General features: G+C 32.1%; 3 protein-coding genes and 1 long non-coding RNA gene across 5 annotated transcripts; 1 reads left to right on the plus strand and 3 right to left on the minus strand.

The window, feature by feature from the left end:
• The first annotated feature begins 753 nt into the window (after positions 1-753).
• On the plus strand, positions 754-2,135 carry LOC114407318 (40S ribosomal protein S28). Of its 2 annotated transcripts, none has more exons than XM_028370375.1 (2): positions 754-862; positions 1,715-2,135. In XM_028370375.1, exon 2 carries the CDS (start codon positions 1,716-1,718, stop codon positions 1,911-1,913), a length of 198 nt encoding a protein of 65 aa, XP_028226176.1. In that variant the 5' UTR covers positions 754-862; position 1,715; the 3' UTR covers positions 1,914-2,135. The 2 variants fall into 2 exon arrangements, with proteins under 2 accessions (XP_028226176.1, XP_028226178.1); XM_028370377.1 differs by lacking the exon at positions 754-862 and adding an exon at positions 1,517-1,601.
• A 1,224-nt stretch (positions 2,136-3,359) lies between these two features.
• Positions 3,360-4,335, minus strand: LOC114405556. The gene is made up of 3 exons (XR_003665265.1): positions 4,067-4,335; positions 3,859-3,948; positions 3,360-3,771 (listed from the first exon to the last, which is right to left on the minus strand). It is a non-coding gene; the product is annotated as an uncharacterized LOC114405556 (long non-coding RNA).
• Positions 4,336-5,018: 683 nt separating this feature from the next.
• On the minus strand, positions 5,019-7,344 carry LOC114407319 (NPL4-like protein 1). The gene is made up of 2 exons (XM_028370378.1): positions 6,111-7,344; positions 5,019-5,543 (listed from the first exon to the last, which is right to left on the minus strand). Exons 1-2 carry the CDS (start codon positions 7,095-7,097, stop codon positions 5,289-5,291), a joined length of 1,242 nt encoding a protein of 413 aa, XP_028226179.1. The 5' UTR covers positions 7,098-7,344; the 3' UTR covers positions 5,019-5,288.
• A 3,092-nt stretch (positions 7,345-10,436) lies between these two features.
• On the minus strand, positions 10,437-17,724 carry LOC114405310. The gene is made up of 8 exons (XM_028367902.1): positions 17,439-17,724; positions 17,091-17,282; positions 16,830-16,995; positions 15,992-16,395; positions 13,181-13,417; positions 11,653-11,847; positions 11,328-11,484; positions 10,437-10,953 (listed from the first exon to the last, which is right to left on the minus strand). Exons 1-8 carry the CDS (start codon positions 17,646-17,648, stop codon positions 10,547-10,549), a joined length of 1,968 nt encoding a protein of 655 aa, XP_028223703.1. The 5' UTR covers positions 17,649-17,724; the 3' UTR covers positions 10,437-10,546.
• Positions 17,725-19,136: the final 1,412 nt, after the last annotated feature.

Below are 19,136 nucleotides of genomic sequence, written 5' to 3' on the forward strand. Positions count from 1 at the left end.
GTCATTAGATTAATTCAAGTTGAAAAACATAAATAAAAAAATTGAATCAGTTATAATAATTTAGTTTGAATTCAAAGCGTAAAAATCAAATTAACCTAAATAATTTAAATCAATCTGGTTTATTTGATTTGAATTATCTAATTCACCAAATCAATTTGATCTGATTTATACGTTTCATACAATAGTTGTAATTATTTTTAATTTTTATTAAATAGTAGTTTTCAATCATTTATATTTACAAAAATCAAGTGCATTCACTTCTATTTCTAATATATATTTAATAAAATATTAGAAAGATTATATTATGAAAAGATACAACATTATTATATATTATTGATTATTAACTATGCTTAATTATATTTTTTATTTTATTTCATTTCATTTCAATATTAATTAAAAGTTCAATCAGGTTTAATTATTTATATCTATATAAAAATTATCCAATAATCACCACATGCTGGCCGGATAATTTTTTAAGTTTTTATTTTTATTTTATTATTTATTCTTATATTTTTTTCAAATCTGTGTAGTACAGGTTTCGTGCTAGCTTTTTTTTAAAAAAAAAAAATCAATGTATTACAATTAACTACGTTTAAAACCATTGCTATTAGGACGAAAAGGACTATACTGTGGTTGTTTAAAAAAAGTTAATTAACAGTTAGACAAAGAACAAAAATAAATTTAGTTGGAAAAAAAAGAAGTAATTAAGCCTTTTTAATGAAGTAATTAAGTTAATTAACAAAAAAAAAATACGTGAGGGATAAAAATGTCATTTTGGAAATTATTTGGCCATTTATAAATCCTGGGAGTAGCAAGCATCCCAAAACCCTAGCTCGCGTTCTTCGTTCGTCTTTTACATCAGGTCTGAATATTCACCGCCGATCCTTCTTCTCTAATTCTAATTAATTGTTTTTCATGTATTGTTCTCGCTTCACCGCTTCCTGATTGCCGTTGCCATTTCAAATTTCTCTGAAAAATGTTTTTCTTTTAATTCGAGTTTGGGTATCTGGTAAGATGTATCGATTTCCCTGACTGTGTTTACGACTTCATGGAGGAATTAATGTTTTCTACTTGACGTTGAATTTGTGGTGTATGTGGTCATGTTTTGTTCTTGATTTGGGTGGCATAGCTTTGGCTGAATTTATAATGAGGTTTGTGATTGTGGTTTGTTTGGTAAGTAGCGTGACCCGAGTGTTCTAACAAATGCTATGTTGGATTTGTAAAGTAGCATACTTGTTTGTCATTTATAATTATAATGCTCCTTAATCTTCATTTGGGAATTCATATACTATTCAACATCATCAACTATTTGGTGGGTCTTATTTTGAACTAACATATTAATTCAGTCCTGCTCCAACAAAAGAATCCGGTGTATGTTGTATCTTATGAAATGTATATCTGTTGAAGTACATTAAATTCCTTTTAAGAAGACTGATCTGTTATTGGTATTATTGCTGGACTAGGTTTTCACTTTTCGTTGTATGTGTGCCAATTTTTTTTTTTTACACAATCCCAGGGAACCAGTTGTATGTCTTCAATTTTCATTCGCTGTTAGGATGTATTCTGTTGAAATTTGAAAGTTGAAGAGCTAATGATTTAAGGTTTTGGTCCTTTTGCATTTGGAAGATGTTATTCCTAATTTATCTGTCATTGATTCATTAAACACATTTGTTTTCCACTTTCATCTCATAACGGTTTGATTGTGTTTGAGCAGGATGGAGTCTCAGGTGAAGCACGCACTTGTTGTCAAAGTAATGGGTCGTACTGGATCCAGAGGACAGGTGACCCAGGTTAGAGTGAAGTTTCTGGATGATCAGAACCGTCACATCATGAGGAATGTTAAAGGACCAGTGAGAGAAGGAGACATTCTCACCCTACTCGAGTCTGAAAGGGAAGCTAGAAGGTTGCGCTAAGAGGGTCTTTCTTTCTTGATCTTTATGGTAGTTAGTCGGTGCTAAAGGTTATAGCACCCTATCTTGTCTTGGATCTATTTTCATTCGAATTATGGCTTGAGTTTTGCTGTTTTGAGTCTAAGCTTCAAGGTTGAAGTATGTTTTGGCTTAATATATGATTTTAATTATGGCTTGAGTTTTGGATTAATATGATTTGGCTTCTATATAGTGATATTCCTGCTACATCCTCCTCTGTTGAACAGTGGTCAATAAGTAACTTCAAATCCAACAAGTTTAAATGGGCGGTGAGTGGTGACTGCTTATAGTTACAAACTGAAAGATGGCGATGGCAATTTCGGGAGATATAATACGTATATGTTGTTGTTACTATGCCTTGGATTCGTTTTTTAAAAACATTTCAGACAAATTTTTTTATTAAAATACGTTTTAAAGAATTTGATTATTCTGTAAATAAGAAAATTGATTATCTTGTACGAATAATCACTTTTTCGAATAGAAACTAATTGGAGTGGTTTTTAGTCTTGAATTTTGAAATTTTTAAGAATAACAACCAGATTTTAATTTTTTAAAATTAAGTCAATTTTTAAAATATGATTAGTTTTAAATAAATTCATTTTTAAAGTTTTATATTGTATTAAAATTAGTTTTAAAATATTTTTGTGTGATATTGGTCATAATGATGATGGTAATGATATTAGTGATGAACACAATGATAGCAGGATGGTGGTGCTATTGATGTAAATCATGGTGTTTGTAATGGTGGTGATGATAATATCAGGAGTGGTGTGATACGATGATACCAATGTTAGTGGTGATGGTGATATTAGTGGCATGGTAGTAACAAGTCATGTGGATGATAATGATAATGATGGTGATGATAATGGAGGTGATATTGATGATGGTGATAGTGGTGAGAGTAATAATGACGGTGTAAATGTATTTTAAAAATTATTTAAAAATAGTTTTAATTCTATTTTTTTCAAATAATTTTTGTTTTGAAAATTACATATGAAACTCAAGAATAAAAAATTCACAACCATCACAAACGGATCCTAAAATAATGGGATTGTCATTTCATAAATCATAACTATGATAAAATGCATTGTGTTTGAGAGATAAATTATTAAGGGTAATAACTTTATGAGAGCATGTGTTTAATTAATTCTTGAGTTTGTGAGATCACATCAAGTTTAAGGGGAGCATGCCAAATGTTAGGTTATCACAAACTTGCTATTAGGATAAATTCAAGTATCCAAATCAAACCAACATTAGTTTAAATTTTCCAATACAGTAAAGTCCAACTCAAAACAAATCAAACTAATATAATGTAATTGGTTTTGTTAAATGCAAACTAAATCAAACATGTTTTTCTTTTATTATTATTTAGGCTAAATTGCATTTTTGTCTTTCACTTTAGCTTCAATTTCGCATTTAGTCACCCGATAATTTAATTTACGAATTGGATCCTTTATTTTGTAAAAAAATGCAATATTGATCCCTCGATGTCACAATTGGACGTTGACCGTTAGGTAGTGATGTTGACTGTCACGTGTCAATGTCTGAGAGTCATCTTGAATTGTGTTTTTTTAATCCATATGTGGTAATAAAAAATTACCTTGAAAAAAACCCTAAAACCAATTTTTATACAAATCCCTAACCACAAAAGCCTCTGAATCCCTCTCTCATCGTCTTCGGCACAGTACCCCCACCATTTTTTCTTCTTTTTTTTCTGTAAAAGGTAGGTTCGTTTAAAATCGAAATCGAATTGAAAAAAATCGAACCCTCTTCTTCTTCCTCGGATTCCTAGTGTTTGCGGCGGAGGGAATCAGCACGGCGGCGATTGAATCATAAACCATGGCTGAAACACGAGTGAATTAGCAGGCATGCATAAGCAAAATGTATCCCAAATATGAACAATAAACAACATAAAATCTAACACAAATACCTTGATTCGGCCTGGAAGGATTGGCCCTAAAATGACTTTCAATGAAATCAATCGCAAGAATAGGCTCATAAAATGCCCTGGTCGACACATCTGCAACACAAGTATAATCAATTGACAAAGACAACATTATTTAAGGTACTCAAAGATGCATTAACAAACAACAATTAACAATAAGAGAAGTAAAACCAACTAATGTTAAGAGACAGACCCATCTGAGTTGGGCGAAGGCTCTGGTAATAGCCCCTCCAGTAATCCGTTCCACTACCAAGTGTTCCAGGTTTCCCCAAAGAAGGCGAGAAAAACGATCTTCCCACAACAACGAACCTACATTTTACAAACAAAAAAAAGAAGAAGAAGAAAAAATGGCGGGGGTACTATGCTGAAGACGATGGACAAGGATGATGGTGGGGTTATTGTGCCGAAAAGGGATTTAGAGGCTTTTGGGGTTAGGAATTTGTATAAAAATTGGTTTTAGGATTTTTTTTCAAGGTAAATTTTTTTTGCCACATATGGGTTAAAAAAACACAATTCAAGAAGTCTCTCAAACATTGACATGTGATATCTGAGGGACCAACATTGTATTTTTTTACAAAATAAAAAACCTAATTCGTGAATTAAATTTTCAGAGGATCAAATGCGAATTTAAAAGTAAAATGGGAGACCAAAAGTATAATTTAGCCTATTATTTAAGTTGGTATAAATTTAATTACAACACAATTTTACACCCTTTTAATGACATACTAATATATAAATTCACTTATAATACATTTTTAAAAAGACTTAAATATATTTTTTTTCTTAAAGCACTTCTTTAGATAATAACAGTAAAAAAATTATTTTGAACTGAAAAAAAACATGATTTAAAGCACTTTGAGAAAGAAAAAAAAACACGATTGAGTTGTAATCTCATACACCCCATAAAATTCAAGAGGCACCCCCTGATATGAAAGGTTAGTATAAACTTAGTGGCACATCAAAGAGTGCCTCTTGAATAGTATGGTTTCAATGGTGATTATACCTTAGTGGCATATCAAGGGTGCCTCCTGAATTTTGCCGGATGCAGAAAACTTTAGCCGTAAACTTATTGAACATTCCAGTATAGTATTAATAAAAGTTGTTCATAGGCGAGTTCAGCATTCCGGTAGCCTTGAGCACAGACGTTTTAATAAACATTGTGTTCATTCTAGCATTATCGCACTTACAATAGTGACTAATGGTAGGAACTATCTCTTTCTTTAATTTAAAGATTAATGTAAACCACGTCAGCTCATTTTCAGTCAAATGACAGATCCGAAATTTTCCACAGCAATAAAGAAGCAATGTACAAATTACCAACATAAGAAACATTGAGTGAGTGCTATGGGGCAATATGCACCATATTGCTGCAAAGACCAGAATGTAGAGTGCATAATTCTCTTGTCACCATAGCATCAAGCAGTGCTTGCCATAGACTCGATAAGGATCTGGTAACCTTCTGGAACAGAAGTCTGTGTCTGCACACATTCCGTCAATGCAGGAACATCAGCATTCAGGTCTAAAACCCTCGCTAATACAAGGAGAAGATGAAAATCAGAAATTCGCTTCACAAATGGAAGATTTTTTGTCCGGTCCAGATGATTCTTCAAAGCCTTCATAGGCACTTGAGTGTTCCGGTTCTCAATGGGAAACGATGATGAAAGAGGACCCTGCATTTTGGTGACAATACACTAGTAAGTTCCAATAATTATAATTTAAGAACCCTATAACAGATGAAATTTGTAGCTCAGGCTTGCATAACATGGCAAGCAAAAAAGGCTTCAAGTAATACCTCATTATGATTAATTAAAGTATTGATCAACCACATCAGATTACCATATCAATAACTAGATCATCAGCACATTGTACTAATAGTCTTCAATTGACCAATGTATCAGTAAGCTTAGAAGTTAGTATTTTTAACTTATAAGGCATAATATGATCCTTCCCAGCTTATTTAAAATATTACCTACCATAATTAGTTAATTATTTGATATTATATATTTTAAATATATATAATTATTACCAGTTTGACCCTACTCCATGTTAAAACTTTATACCCCTCATGAAGACAAACTCTTTTGATGCTTATCCTAAAAAAATAAATTGTTTTGGTATCTTAGCGATAGGAATTAAAGAATCATACAACAGCTTAGGGGCACATGGTAATTGCTAAGAGAAAATCACAATCACATTGACATGAAGTCAAAGAAGGAATTACAGGGTACCATACATACCTGATGATCAGCGATTTTGACAACGACCAAGAAGAAATCATTGTCAACCTCTCTAGTATCCTTAACCCCAACAACCACATCCTTCTTCATCTTAGACAACTTGGGATCATCGTCCTCCTTGATCTCCGTCTCGAACCACCCTTCCTTAAACAACCTCACACACACATCACTCATTTGAAACGCTTCAAAATGCACATCTGCACCACCCATTTCCTCATTCGCCTCAAGCTTAACCACAGCAGTAACCCACTCCTTCAACCCACTCTCCGCATGGTACTCCACAGCCTGAAGCACCTCCCTGTTCGACAAAGTGTAATCCTTCTTATCCTGAGTTATCGTCTGCGTGAAAATAAACCCAACCTTCGTCATCCCCAACCCCACCGCAATAGCCTCAACAAACTTTTCCTCTTCGGTATCCCTGAAAAAGACGAGATTGTCCTCCGAACCCTGCTGAGGAGGCTCGTAGATGAAGTCCACCTCGACCTTTCCCTCCTCCGAGACGGTGCCATACATGAAGCCGCCGCGCTTGACGGCGAAGGCGAGAGTGTCGTTGACGTAGTGCTGGAAGGCGTTGGCGCAGTCGCGGTCAAAGGAGACGAGCTCGCAGTGCGGATTCTCCTGGCGCGTGACGCGCATCTGCTTGGCGATGAGGTCGTCCATGGTCATCTTACGGCCGAAGGAGCCGGCGGGGTTGAAGGCGGGGCCGGCCACGCGGCGCTCACCCTCGTAGGCCAGGAAGACCATGGAGCCGTGGCCGAGGTTGAGAGACGAGAGAGGCGCGTCGGGGTTGGACATGTCGGTGAATCGGTGGAGATCTTCTAGGGATTTTGCCAAGAGGAGGTTCTGGTTTGTGGACAGGGTTTGGTTGTGAACAGGGATTCCCAATTGGGTTTCGATGATCCGTTTTAGGTATGACACTGTTGTGCTGTGGGGGTTTTCGACGCTCACTCGCTCCAGGCCGTCGCGGCTACGAATTCTGAGCATCATCGTGACGGTGGTTTCAAAACGTTTGGGATTTGATTGAGAATCGATGTAATATATGATGTTGGTGGTGGTGTGTGAGAGTGTGGGGTTAGGGTTATGTAGATGAGGAATGGGGAATTGGAGTGGGAGAGAAGCGATTGGGGTTAGTAGAAAAGGTTCGCGCAAGGAAAAGAAGAAACAAGTTTCAGCTTCGTCGACGGCAGAATGATGCTGACAGTTACAGAGCCTCACCGTTTGATGTGATTACATTATTATTATTATATAGGAAGGAGTAGGACTTGCCTCATCTTGGGCTTGGATCCTCGGAAAAACATATTCTATCACATTTTATCATATCTTAATCCTTAAAGATTTTAATTATCAATCTTACCCAAACTTATAAAAAACTATAAGTTTAAGAAAATTAATTTTATTTATCTTTAGGACATTTTTTTTAATAAACCAAAAGATCAAATCGATTTTCTAGTTATGTTTACAAAGTTGAATTGATCCAGATCAAACTAAAATCTTCAAGGAAAAAAAAATTAAAGTCCAGAAAAATATAGATATGCTACGTTGGTTAAATACCTAGCAAAAGCGTAAACAAAATATCGGCGAAACATCCAAAACACACAATAAATTAATTGATTATCCTATAATATGATTTTTTCCCAAGTCATTAACATATGTAATCAAAATAAAAGATGATGAGTTTTGTTTTTCAACGAGCGCATGAATGAATTATATGAAGTTGTTTGAATGTTGAATACATAACTAAACGATATTCGTGATTAAGATGAAAAAATAAAAATCAACAAAAATAAAATAGGTTATTATTTTGGTGTGCGATTCTTTAAAATAAGTCACATAGATCTATGTATAGTTAGTTTAATCATAAAATTATGTAATCACATCATCCAATCAATTTTTTTTAATTCAAACCTAAGGATCTTATAATAAGTTTTACATTTTATTTTAATTTTTAATTTAATGTTTTATTAAGAGATGACTTTGTTCCTGATCTCTAATTTCCCAATTCTAATGTGGAAAAGAGAACAAGGACAATTTATCAAAGCAAATTCTAGATGGCACAAGGTTGAACTTAATCCAGTCGAAGCTGAAAATTGGGCCTTGCTTCATGCCCTCTCGTGGATAAAGTTTCAGAATATCAGCAATGAAATGGATGCGCAACTAGTAGTGGATGGTATAAATAAAGATCAAACAGGAATGTCTGAATTTCATTTCCTGTTAAAAAAATGTAAACATGTTTTGTCTAGTATTCCAAACTCAGAGGTGAGTTTTGTAAGAGGACAAACAAATCATGTAGCTCTCATCATTGCTAGAGCTTCAAGATTATAGGCTAGCAGTTCGGTCTTTTATAAGTTCCATCGTGTATTTCTTCAATCATTATGAATGAAATGCCTTAATTTTCTTTGCTTCAAAAAACAAATGTGGAAAAGAGAAAACTCAGAGAGGAAGAGAAGACATTTAACTTATAATGATGGTTGTGCAGTGTGGAAATTGCTGACCACATTTTTTGCTTATGTCTCAGATTAGTCCGTTGCTTCCTTAAGTAAGAAATTACGGATTGAATTAGGAAGATTAAGCATAAATTAAAAATCAAAACAAAAATTTGTTATAAAGTCCTTAGGTTTGAATTGGAAAAAAAAATTGATCGTGCAATTCACTAAACATTTTATGATTAAACTATCCATAATTCACACCACATAATATATATTTATCAGGGTGGCTTATTTTAAATTCACACCGAAATAACTGTGAATATAATAGTATATAATTATATTATGTTGGTTAAATACATTACAAAGTAAAAGTGTAAGAAATAAATTAGTAACTAAACACATACAACAAATTTTAATTAGACATATCACTGATGTCAGAATCCGCGTATCCAGCAACTCAAACCAATAATAAATTGATACACTAAGAAGCTTGCTAACTCATTAATTGTGCCGATTAAACGATTAATGACATTAAACATATCCTTATATGCCATATCACTTTTGCTCAAATACTGCGATCAACTGCTAAAAGAGAACAAAGTTAAAAATCTCATATGCAGAAATACTGCATGCACTCAAAATATTCATACGAGAACACAACGGTTAGAAAAAAGATGTTTTGCCATGAAAACTTGCTATAGAGATAATTGTCATTCTAGAAGTAGTTATTGTGGTTGTTATTGTAGCGGTTATCGTAGTGAGAGTGCGGTTATTATACATATTTGACAGACCTTTAAATATCAAGATGCACTAAATAAAGCGTAGAACATTTAGGCTTAAGTTTGTTATTTCCTTTCTTCCTCTTGGAGACTGTCCTTAGTCTCGAACTTAAGGGAACCACCGCCAACAATTGGTCCGACCTGCCACTTTTCAATGGCGGATACCGAACTTTCCACCGCCTGTGTGGATCGTCTTGAGGCCGCCATGGCCAAACTCGTTGCAATCCAAACTTCCACTACTGCAGTCCAAACTTCCATTGCTTCCAAACTTGATGACATTCTCCGGATATTGAATACCATGGTACCCAGACAACTCTCTCCATCTTCTGCCTTTGCGAAGTTACCACCTATGTCGCCTTTGCTTCCCAAGGTAACCAACCCATCTTCTTCCTCTGCTAAACCACCACCAACAGCAAAAACCATACTGCCTCCACCAACAGTAGAAACCATGTTGCCTCCCCTTCCCATGGCAACTTCCCACCTTCCCGTTAACAAGCACTACACACTCTCCTCCGACCCCCTCCCAGTCGCTAGTAACTGGTCCCACACAAAGCCATCCAGTCGCAGCATCCTTCTCTTTGACATTCGCTTCTCCCTTTCTATTGTGTGTGCTGTCACGGTGAGGGACACAAATCTCAACCAACCCTTCTTCCTCCTCCTCTTCACCATTCTCGTCGCAAAAGGGCTCTGTCTCCGCAATCATCTTCAAGCACTAATTCTTACACTCATTTTCATTTGGGATCCAGGTTCTGTTTTCTGCACCCAACACCTTGAGGATAAGGTGTTTTTGATGGGTTAGGAAATGTTAGGAAGAAGATGCTCTGCCATGGAAACTTGCCATAGGGATAGTTGTCATTTTAGAAGTAGTTATTATGGTGGTTATTGTAGTAGTTATCGTAGTGAGAGTGCGGTTATTATAGTGGGATTGCGGTTATTATACATATTTGATAGGCCTTTAAATATCAAGAGGCACTAAATAAAACGTAGAACATTCAGGCTTAAGTTTGTTATTTCCTTTTTTCCTCTTGGAGACTGTCCTTAGTCTCGAACTTAAGGGAACACCGACTAGTTACATATATTAAATGTGAATTGAATGAATAGAAGGTGGCACACTATTAATATAACAACCTTTATTTTTCACTCAAATTTTAAGGTATCCCACAAAACAAATTTTGCGACAAAATAATATATGAAAGAAACATAGCAAATTAAACCAGAAAACAGCTCTTAGTTAAGCGTTGACAACAGAGCACTTCCTCCTAATTTCCCCAGCGGAGCCTGTGAGAACCTCAATTGCTCCCATTCTCTTCATTGAATGCCCAAACTTTGTGAAGAACTTGTCTTTTTTGACCAATTTGTTGACAATGTTTCTTGACATCTTTGTTGTTAAAAGGGCAGCATCTGATTGGAATAGACCCTTGTTCTGGCGAAGGATAGAATAATAGTTACTGTCAAAGGTGTTTGAGCTGTTAGGATCCATCTTTACTGTTGTAGTGTTGTCACTGAGACCTTGGCATTTTGTCTTCAAGAAATTGGCATAAGTAGGGTTCAAAGAAGGATCTTGATCACCTTTTCCGGTGAAGTTGAAAAGCCTTTTACTGAATAAGTTACAGTGACCTATCCCAATTGTGTGAGCTCCTATATACACACATAGCCAATAGGTTAATTTAGCCCCTAATTTTAATAGATGATTGTGCTGTATGAATCACTGAAGTGAAATCCCAATATTGATGTGAAAGCAGTTCCAAAAGAAAGGAACATCATCTAAGTTTTGTCCTTATTATTTATCACTAATATTATGCATGTTTGGCATGAATTTATAAATAAAAAAATGCTAATAAGAACTCTTCGATTACTAGTTAAGGTAAAGTAAAAATATTTTTATTGGGATAAACAAAAAATTATGCTCATGATATTTTTTACATTCTCTTGTGATTTTTATATTAAATACTTTTTTCTTTTAATTTCTTATGAGTCCATTAAGGTAAGCAAGACAAAAAAATAAAATGTACCTGATAATACAACCAGGTCGTGCACATTAAGATTTTTACTAGCAAAGCTTGCTTTGAGCGTGGTGAAATTGTAGAAAGGTGCCGGCAGATTGGCCAAGGCTTCACCACTTACGGATACTGTGCCATCTCTTCTACCGGTAAGCACTTCCCACGCAGGCTTATTAAAATGCAAATATTATCATCAATCAGCTACATGCATAAACTAACATTATTGTATGAAAACATATGCAAGTTCTGTAGTGTGTGTATATATATATATAAACTAAAATTGTGTTTATAATCTGCAGGCATAGAGTAATTAATAGGAGGGTTAGCCATAGCTTACTTTGACTGCAGAAACAGAATCCCTAGCTGCCAAAGCTAGTATGTCAGCACAAGATACAATTCCGGGACATTTAGCCTCCAATGCTTCTTTAATGTCATCTATGACATCAAAGCCAGCCAAAGATAAATTGGGAATGGCATCCTTCTCTGCAATGTTGGTGGCAGTGGAGTCCAGCAAAACTGAGCCATCACAACCCTGAAAATGTTGTTTCAATTATATATGTAGCTCCAAAACATGCTGCATGGAAATTAGCATTGTTACATTTAAATTTGAAATGACACACATAGGGTGTAAACAGTGGCGGAGTTTAGTTCTCCATGAATGGGGCATGACCCCCAAAAATTTCCACAAATTTATTATTATTATTATTATTATTATTATTATTATTATTATTATTATTATTTCAATTTTTATTGGATATTAATAAAAAGTTACATTGTTTTCAGATATTCTTTAAAGTTATTCGTTCCTTAATAAATTAATGGTTTTAAATAATTGAAAGAGTATACAAAAATTTTAAAGTTATTTTTATAGATGATTTTATATTAATATTGAACTTTAAGACCCTTATTAATAACATTTTTATATATTTACTATTTCATTAATTAATTATGTTTTCATAAAAAAAAATCATTTTTCAAAAAAAAAACTATAACTTTTATAATCTCATTTTACTATCGAAAACATATACAACATAACTTAAAATACAGTTTTTTATGCAAAAATTGCCTATATATTTTTGTGGTATTCTTGTGATTTTTTCTACAAATTTTTTGTGCCAATTGTGTTATAATTTTGGCAAAAATATTATATTCTCTTTAGTTTGTTGAAAAAATTTAGATAAAGTTTATAGGCATTCCAATGCATATATTGTTTTATGTAAAAAAATAATTGAGCATTTGTTTCACAGATTTGATTATATTTTCAGAAATAATATTTTTGGGAATGCTATTTTTAGGAATCTTATTCTCATCAAAGATATTTGGCACATATTTTTAATTTATGGGAATGTTTTTAAATTTATTTTAATTTAAAAATAAAAATATTAAATAAATAAACAAACGAGGTTGAATAAGAAAAAAACGAGGAATTATTTTTTAAGCATTCAATATAAGATTCTCATCCCTTTACCTAAAATAAAAAGACGGAGAAACATGTACAAACTAAATTATTAAAAATGAGTTATGTCTAACAATATTTTTTAATTACCTTCTAACAAAACACAAGAATATATATTTCTAGCTTTGTATTCCTGATAATTTAATAAGATTACATGAAACAAACACTTCCAATGTATTTTTTTTAATCACATAATTTTTACATTTATTTTTTCCATTATTTTTATTAAGTAGCATATGATAGTTTAGAAGTTGCAATTAAAAAGAAGCTTGAGAAGTGTCATTAAAATATAATCTTAATAGTAATAGGTATTAAAATTCTAACTATTTTAGCCGGGGCCTCCAAAACTTAATTTATCTCAAGCTCAGCCAGTGGGTGTAAATATTGATAAAGAGCTAGAAATGCTTACCCTGACAAAACAGTCATGAAAATGCAATCTAATCAACTTGGCAGGCAAATTGGGGCATGCAGAGACATGTTGCTGGATTTTGGTCCTAACAATCTGCTCGGCTTGAGGACAGGATTTCCTGTAGAATTTCTTTCTGAGGTTGCCTCCTTGACAAACCCCTAAGACACAGAACACTGCCAAACAAGCTACAAGAAAAAATCTTATCTTCATGTTTAATCCCTCAGTGACACTTCTATGTTATGCACTTGTGTTAACTCTTAATTACAACTGCATCTGCTCTCTTTTATAGGCATTCTATGTCATTTTAATTTTTTTTTTTTATAGAGGATGTCATTTTAATTTATCAGAACAAAGTTAAGCATTAATACTAGTATTATATTTCATAAATGCTATATTTAATAATAAAATAATTTTTTTGGTGAACATTTAATAATATAATAAATAGTATTATTTATTATTAAATATAATTAATATTTCGAGGTATGTATTTAATGTATTAAATAATTATATATGCATTTAATTAATATTTATATGTCCGGATTTTTTATCAGTAAAGAAAGACAAAAAAAAACATTACAACGGGACAAAAATAAGTTCATATGGCATCAACCTTAAGAGAAAAATTTACATGAACCGGACAAGATTTCAGTAAAATTATCTGTGAATAGAATTAAAAAAATTCATTAAAAATGATCATTCAAATTTTTTAATAAAAATTAATATTAATAAAATTGATAAATATTTAATATCTATAGGAAAAAAAAACTAATAAAAGCTAGAAACAAGCTTCCAATCTAGCAAGCTTGTCCGCACAATTCATTTTCTTGAGAATAAGTGTGTTAAAGAGTGGAAAGGATGAAAACGAGGAGATTCTCGCATGATTCACAAATGGAGTGTCTATTATTTGAATTCCACATCGGGCTGAGGTCCATGATAATTGACTAAAAGTTCTACATTTACCATATCTAATTAAGATGATATCTTTATTAAATGAAATTAATTATATCATTTTTTATTAATTAATGTTAATAATTAGTTTTTATTAGAATATTAAAATGAAAATTTGAAATTACAATCTCTTTCCATCCTTTCTTCTCTTTAATTCTTAAACTTTACATTTCAACCATCAAATTAATCTTACAACCGATAATTATATCATATCCTTATTAGAAGTCAAAATAAATCTAATAAATGATTAAATTTTTTTTACTAGTTATAAGATTTCTATTAGTTGTGTTTAAAGATGAAACTTTAGGTTTGTACCCACCCAATAATTAGTAATAGTTTTTAATATATATATATATATATATATATATATATATATAATATTAAAAGTCACGCATTTAATAAAGATTTAATAATTGTATATTACTTTAAATTATATTATATTACAAATATAAATATAGTATTTTTAATATTTTTAAACTTAATTATATATTACATTCATTAGATACAATAAGTAATACATCCTTTTTTTCATTTCAAAATAAATGTTATATAAATTAAGGAAAATTAATACATAGATGAAAAAGAATAATAATTTTATAAAATTAACTTTTGGTATTAATAATATATTAAAAAATTAACCTAATACTTATTTTAGGATAATTATTTTTAAACATAACATTTATTTTGAGAGAAAGAAGTTTATAATATTAAATTATGTGAAAGATTAATTTGTAAAGGAACTTGTGCCCTCACATGTATTTATCTAGTTGCAGTAAGATAAAATTCGTTTGAGAGGATATCTATCATTAAAAGTGATTGAATTCGAAACGACACTCTATATAAAGTTTGTGGGAGTCGTAATATTTGAACACTCTTTAATTTTAAACACTTTATCAATATTTGTAATTTTTTTAATTTATTTTTTCTTCCTACTTATCATGTTACCTGTTGTACTTTTTTTTTTTTTTTCCTTTCCTCTCTAGGGCTGAAAAAGCATTTGAGTGTCCAAATATTTTTTTTCTAACCCTCTGAGTTAAAAGAGTTAAACACGAGGGAAGACATGTTCTTCACTAGCATTAGCTTCACGGGTCATTTAAACTTTATTGTCTCCACTAATAAAAATTTATAGTTCCGCTACTTTCCTCTCTACTCTCTAGTCTTCTACCAGCGAGTTATTGATGAATCTGAGTAATTTTACTAGTTAAATATACATCGTAGTGTTCCTTAGGTTTTGAATATATATATAGAAAATTAAAATTTAATCATTTAATCATTATTTACTATAATAATAAGTTTTTTTTCTTTTTTTATAAGCTGTTTTCTCAATTGTCACTAACACATTATAATTAAAAGATGGTGTAAAATTTTATATCACATTTCTTTATATATATATAAAATAATCTATTAAGACTTTAATTTGCTTAAAACGTTTCTAGTGATTATTCTTTAAGTCCACCAAACTTAAAGACATTTGTTTTACTTATATTTAAGTTTAAAGTGAGTATTTCGAGACAAATATTTATTAGGAGTGAAATTGAAAATAAAGTTTTAATATTTTATTGAAAATTAAAAATGATGATCAATATAAATTTTATTTTTAAATGCTAAAACGAAAATCAATATAAAATGGAGGAAGTACATGAAAAATATATTATATACTGAGTACATATATTAAATGTTAAGTCAATGAAGAAAAGGTGACACCATTAATTTAACATAGCCTTCATTTATTTTTCACTCCCATTTGAAGGTATATCACAAAACAAATTTTAGCGGCTTTGCAACCCACATTAAATTGTGACAAAAAAATATAGAAAAAGAGACACACCAAATTAAAACCAGCATGCAAACAACTCTTAATTAAGAGTTGACAACAGAGCACTTCTTCCTAATTTCCCCAGCAGAGCCAGTGAGGACCTCAATGGCTCCCATTCTCTTCATTGACTGTCCAAACTCTGTGAAGAACTTGTTTTGATTAACCAATTCGTTGACAATGTTTCTTGATATCTTAGTTGTTAAAAGAGCAGCATCTGATTGGAATAGACCCTTATTCTGGCGAAGGATAGAATAATAGTCACTGTCAAAGGTGTTTGAGCTGTTAGGATCCATCTCTACTGTTGTGGTGGTGTCACTGAGACCTTGGCATTTTGTCTTCAAGAAATTGGCATAAGTAGGATTCAATGAAGGATCTTGATCACCTTTTCCGGTGAAATTGAAAAGCCTGTTACTGAATAAGTTGCAGTGACCTATCCCAATTGTGTGTGCTCCTATATATACATACATAGCCAATAGGTTAATTTAGTCCCTTTTAATAGATGATTTTGCTCTGATAATTTGGGTGATTCCTTGATTGCCATTAGTATTTGGAAATAAAAAAAAATGGATGTAGTTCCTTGAATGTTTTAAGTAACGTTGCACAATTAAAAATTGAAGTTTAATCTTAGTAATTAACCTTAGTTAACACATTTAATATTGCAAACTTTCATTATATGAATTACTAAAACAAAATTCCAATTCAAAATGTAAAAACAGTTCTAAAATATAAGATACTGCATCTAAATCTGGTTCTTAGTAGTATTATTAATATCTTTTTATAAGAAATAAGTTATAGTGTATTTACACTATAACTTGTTTCTTATAAAAAGGAATGGAGGCAATATTATTTATGTTTAACATTGAGTTTATAAAATATTAAATGTACCTGATAATACAACCAAGTCATGCACAGTAAGCCCTTTGCTAGCAAAGCTTTCTTTGAGCTGGGTGAAGTTGAAGAAAGGTGCTGGCAGATTAGCTAAGGCTTCACCACTTATGGATACTGTGCCATCTCTTCTACCGGTAAGTACTTCCCATGTTGGCTTATTAAACTGCAAATATTGTCAATCAGCTACATGCATGAACTAATGTTACATGAAAACATACACAAATTGTGTACTATATATTATGGTTAGCTTTAGCTTACTTTGACAGAAACAGTATCCCTAGCTGCCAATGCTAATATATCAGCACAAGACACAGTTCCGGGACATTTAGCCTCCAATGCTTCTTTAATGTCATCTATGACATCAAAGCCAGCCAAAGATAAGTTGGGAATGGAGTCCTTCTCTGCAGTGTTGGTGGCAGTGGAGTCCAGCAAAACTGAACCATCACAACCCTGAAATGTCGTTTACAACCATGTCATGTGAATAATTATATATGTAGCTCTAAAACAAAGTTGCATGGAAATTAGCATTGTTGTATTTAAATTTGAAATGATGCACATAGGGTGTAATTAGTATTCATACAGAGCTATAGGACTAGGAATGTTTACCCTGACAAAACAATCATGAAAATGCATTCTAATCAACTTGGCAGGCAAATCAGGCCTTGCAGAGACATGTTCCTGGATTTTCGTCCTAACAATCTCCTCAGCTTGAGGACATGTTTTCTTGTAGAATTTCTTTCTGAGGTTGCCTCCTTGGCAAACCCCTAGGATGCAGAACACTGCCAAACAAGCTACAAGAAAAAATCTCATCTTCATGTTTATTGGTTAATTAAACCCTTTGCTCACTTTTAAGCAATTGTCTTAACTAGTGACTGCAATGCATAACTACAATGCATTTTCTCCCTTTTATAGGCATTCCATGTCATTTTAATGTAGCAAAACCAGTTAAGCATTACATATTATAATATTAAATCGTGTAGGAAAGATGAATTTGAGAAGGAAGGTACTTATGCCCATACCAGGTTCAAGTTCAACCATATATAATTAATTGCAACTTCAATCATTGCATCCATGTATGTATCTAGTTGCATTAAGATAATCTCACCTACCATTAGTCTGGGAGGATATAATTAAATTTTTTAAAATTAAAACATTTGGCTTAATTGGTAATGCCACTCTATAATAAAGTCAGTTTGTGTTGAAAGAGATTTTCCTTTCCTTTTCTTTTAATTTTGTTGAGTTTGTGTTGAAGGAGTTGAATACGTTGCTCAATTCTACAGTGGTTACAATATGCCAGCACTCTGCACGTATGCTCTTCCCTGTCATTAGCTTCTCAGGTCAACCCTTTTTTAAACTTTCTTTTTGGGTTTGACTAAGTTCTAGTCCTCTAATCTCTAACAGCGACTTGCTGATGAATCTGTGTGGTTTTACAAGTTTTTTTTTGGGGGGTACAGAAGGAAAAGTTTTACAAGTTAAATGTACATGGCAATTGATTGGGTGCTACTCAGTGATGTGTCATATAGACTCCTAAACATTTTAAGATAACTTCAGTAATTAATATAGACATTATAAACTATAAATCAGTTCACTGTTTCAAATTTTAATCATCGGTCAAATTAATTGGAAAATTATAAATAATCGATCAATTTAATTCATCTGTTGTTAGCTAGTGTCATCTTAATAACACTAAATTAACTTGTTAAGTGTCCGAGTAACAACCAACTACATACATATATGTGATTGCTGCATGATAAACATGAAAATGATAGAAATATTAGTGAAATAATAATCACTTTTTTCCTTCTCTACATCTTTGTTCTCTGTTCATTTTACATTAGTTTTATGATCTATCTATAGAGCAAATGCCATCAGTAAACTATCATAGTCTTGTTAAAAAGTTGAATCCGTACATTTAATCATGTATGTTTCAAACAACTTATTATTACTACACCAATATTTTTATCATTTCTATCGTATGATGTGATAATAGTATATGTGTGTCGAGTTGACTATTACTCAAACATTTAACGTGTTTGTCTTTTAAACAATGTAAGATATCGTTATTGAATATCAAAGAAACTTAATTGATTGATGATTTGTAATTTCAGGATTATAATTTCAAAAATAATTTTGCCATTTTATTAATTTTAAGAAACAATTTGATCAGTTGCTCCAATTTCAAGACTAAATCATTGTAAAAACTAAAAACAAATTTTATTTAGTGGAATGTATAAGCAGATTAATATAATTTAGAAGAAAAAAAATGCAGATTACTATATGGGTACAAATAATAAAAGGTTGCTA

Source organism: Glycine soja, chromosome 3 (assembly GCF_004193775.1).
Source record: "Glycine soja cultivar W05 chromosome 3, ASM419377v2, whole genome shotgun sequence".
Lineage (NCBI taxonomy): Eukaryota > Viridiplantae > Streptophyta > Magnoliopsida > Fabales > Fabaceae > Glycine > Glycine soja.

Excerpts from the sequence above, each read along its gene's own strand:
- LOC114407318 (XM_028370375.1), top strand. The coding sequence starts at position 1,716 with ATGGAGTCTCAGGTGAAGCACGCACTTGTTGTCAAAGTAATGGGTCGT.
- LOC114407319 (XM_028370378.1), bottom strand. The coding sequence starts at position 7,097 with ATGATGCTCAGAATTCGTAGCCGCGACGGCCTGGAGCGAGTGAGCGTC. Across the intron at positions 5,544-6,110 it reads TCAAAATCGCTGATCATCAG|GGTCCTCTTTCATCATCGTT; the intron begins GTATGTATGGTA and ends ACCAAAATGCAG.
- LOC114405310 (XM_028367902.1), bottom strand. The coding sequence starts at position 17,648 with ATGAAGATGAGATTTTTTCTTGTAGCTTGTTTGGCAGTGTTCTGCATC. Across the intron at positions 11,848-13,180 it reads TTCATGACTGTTTTGTCAGG|GGTTGTGATGGCTCAGTTTT; the intron begins GTAAGCATTTCT and ends CAACATTTTCAG. Across the intron at positions 11,485-11,652 it reads ATTCTGTTTCTGCAGTCAAA|CCTGCGTGGGAAGTGCTTAC; the intron begins GTAAGCTATGGC and ends CATTTTAATAAG.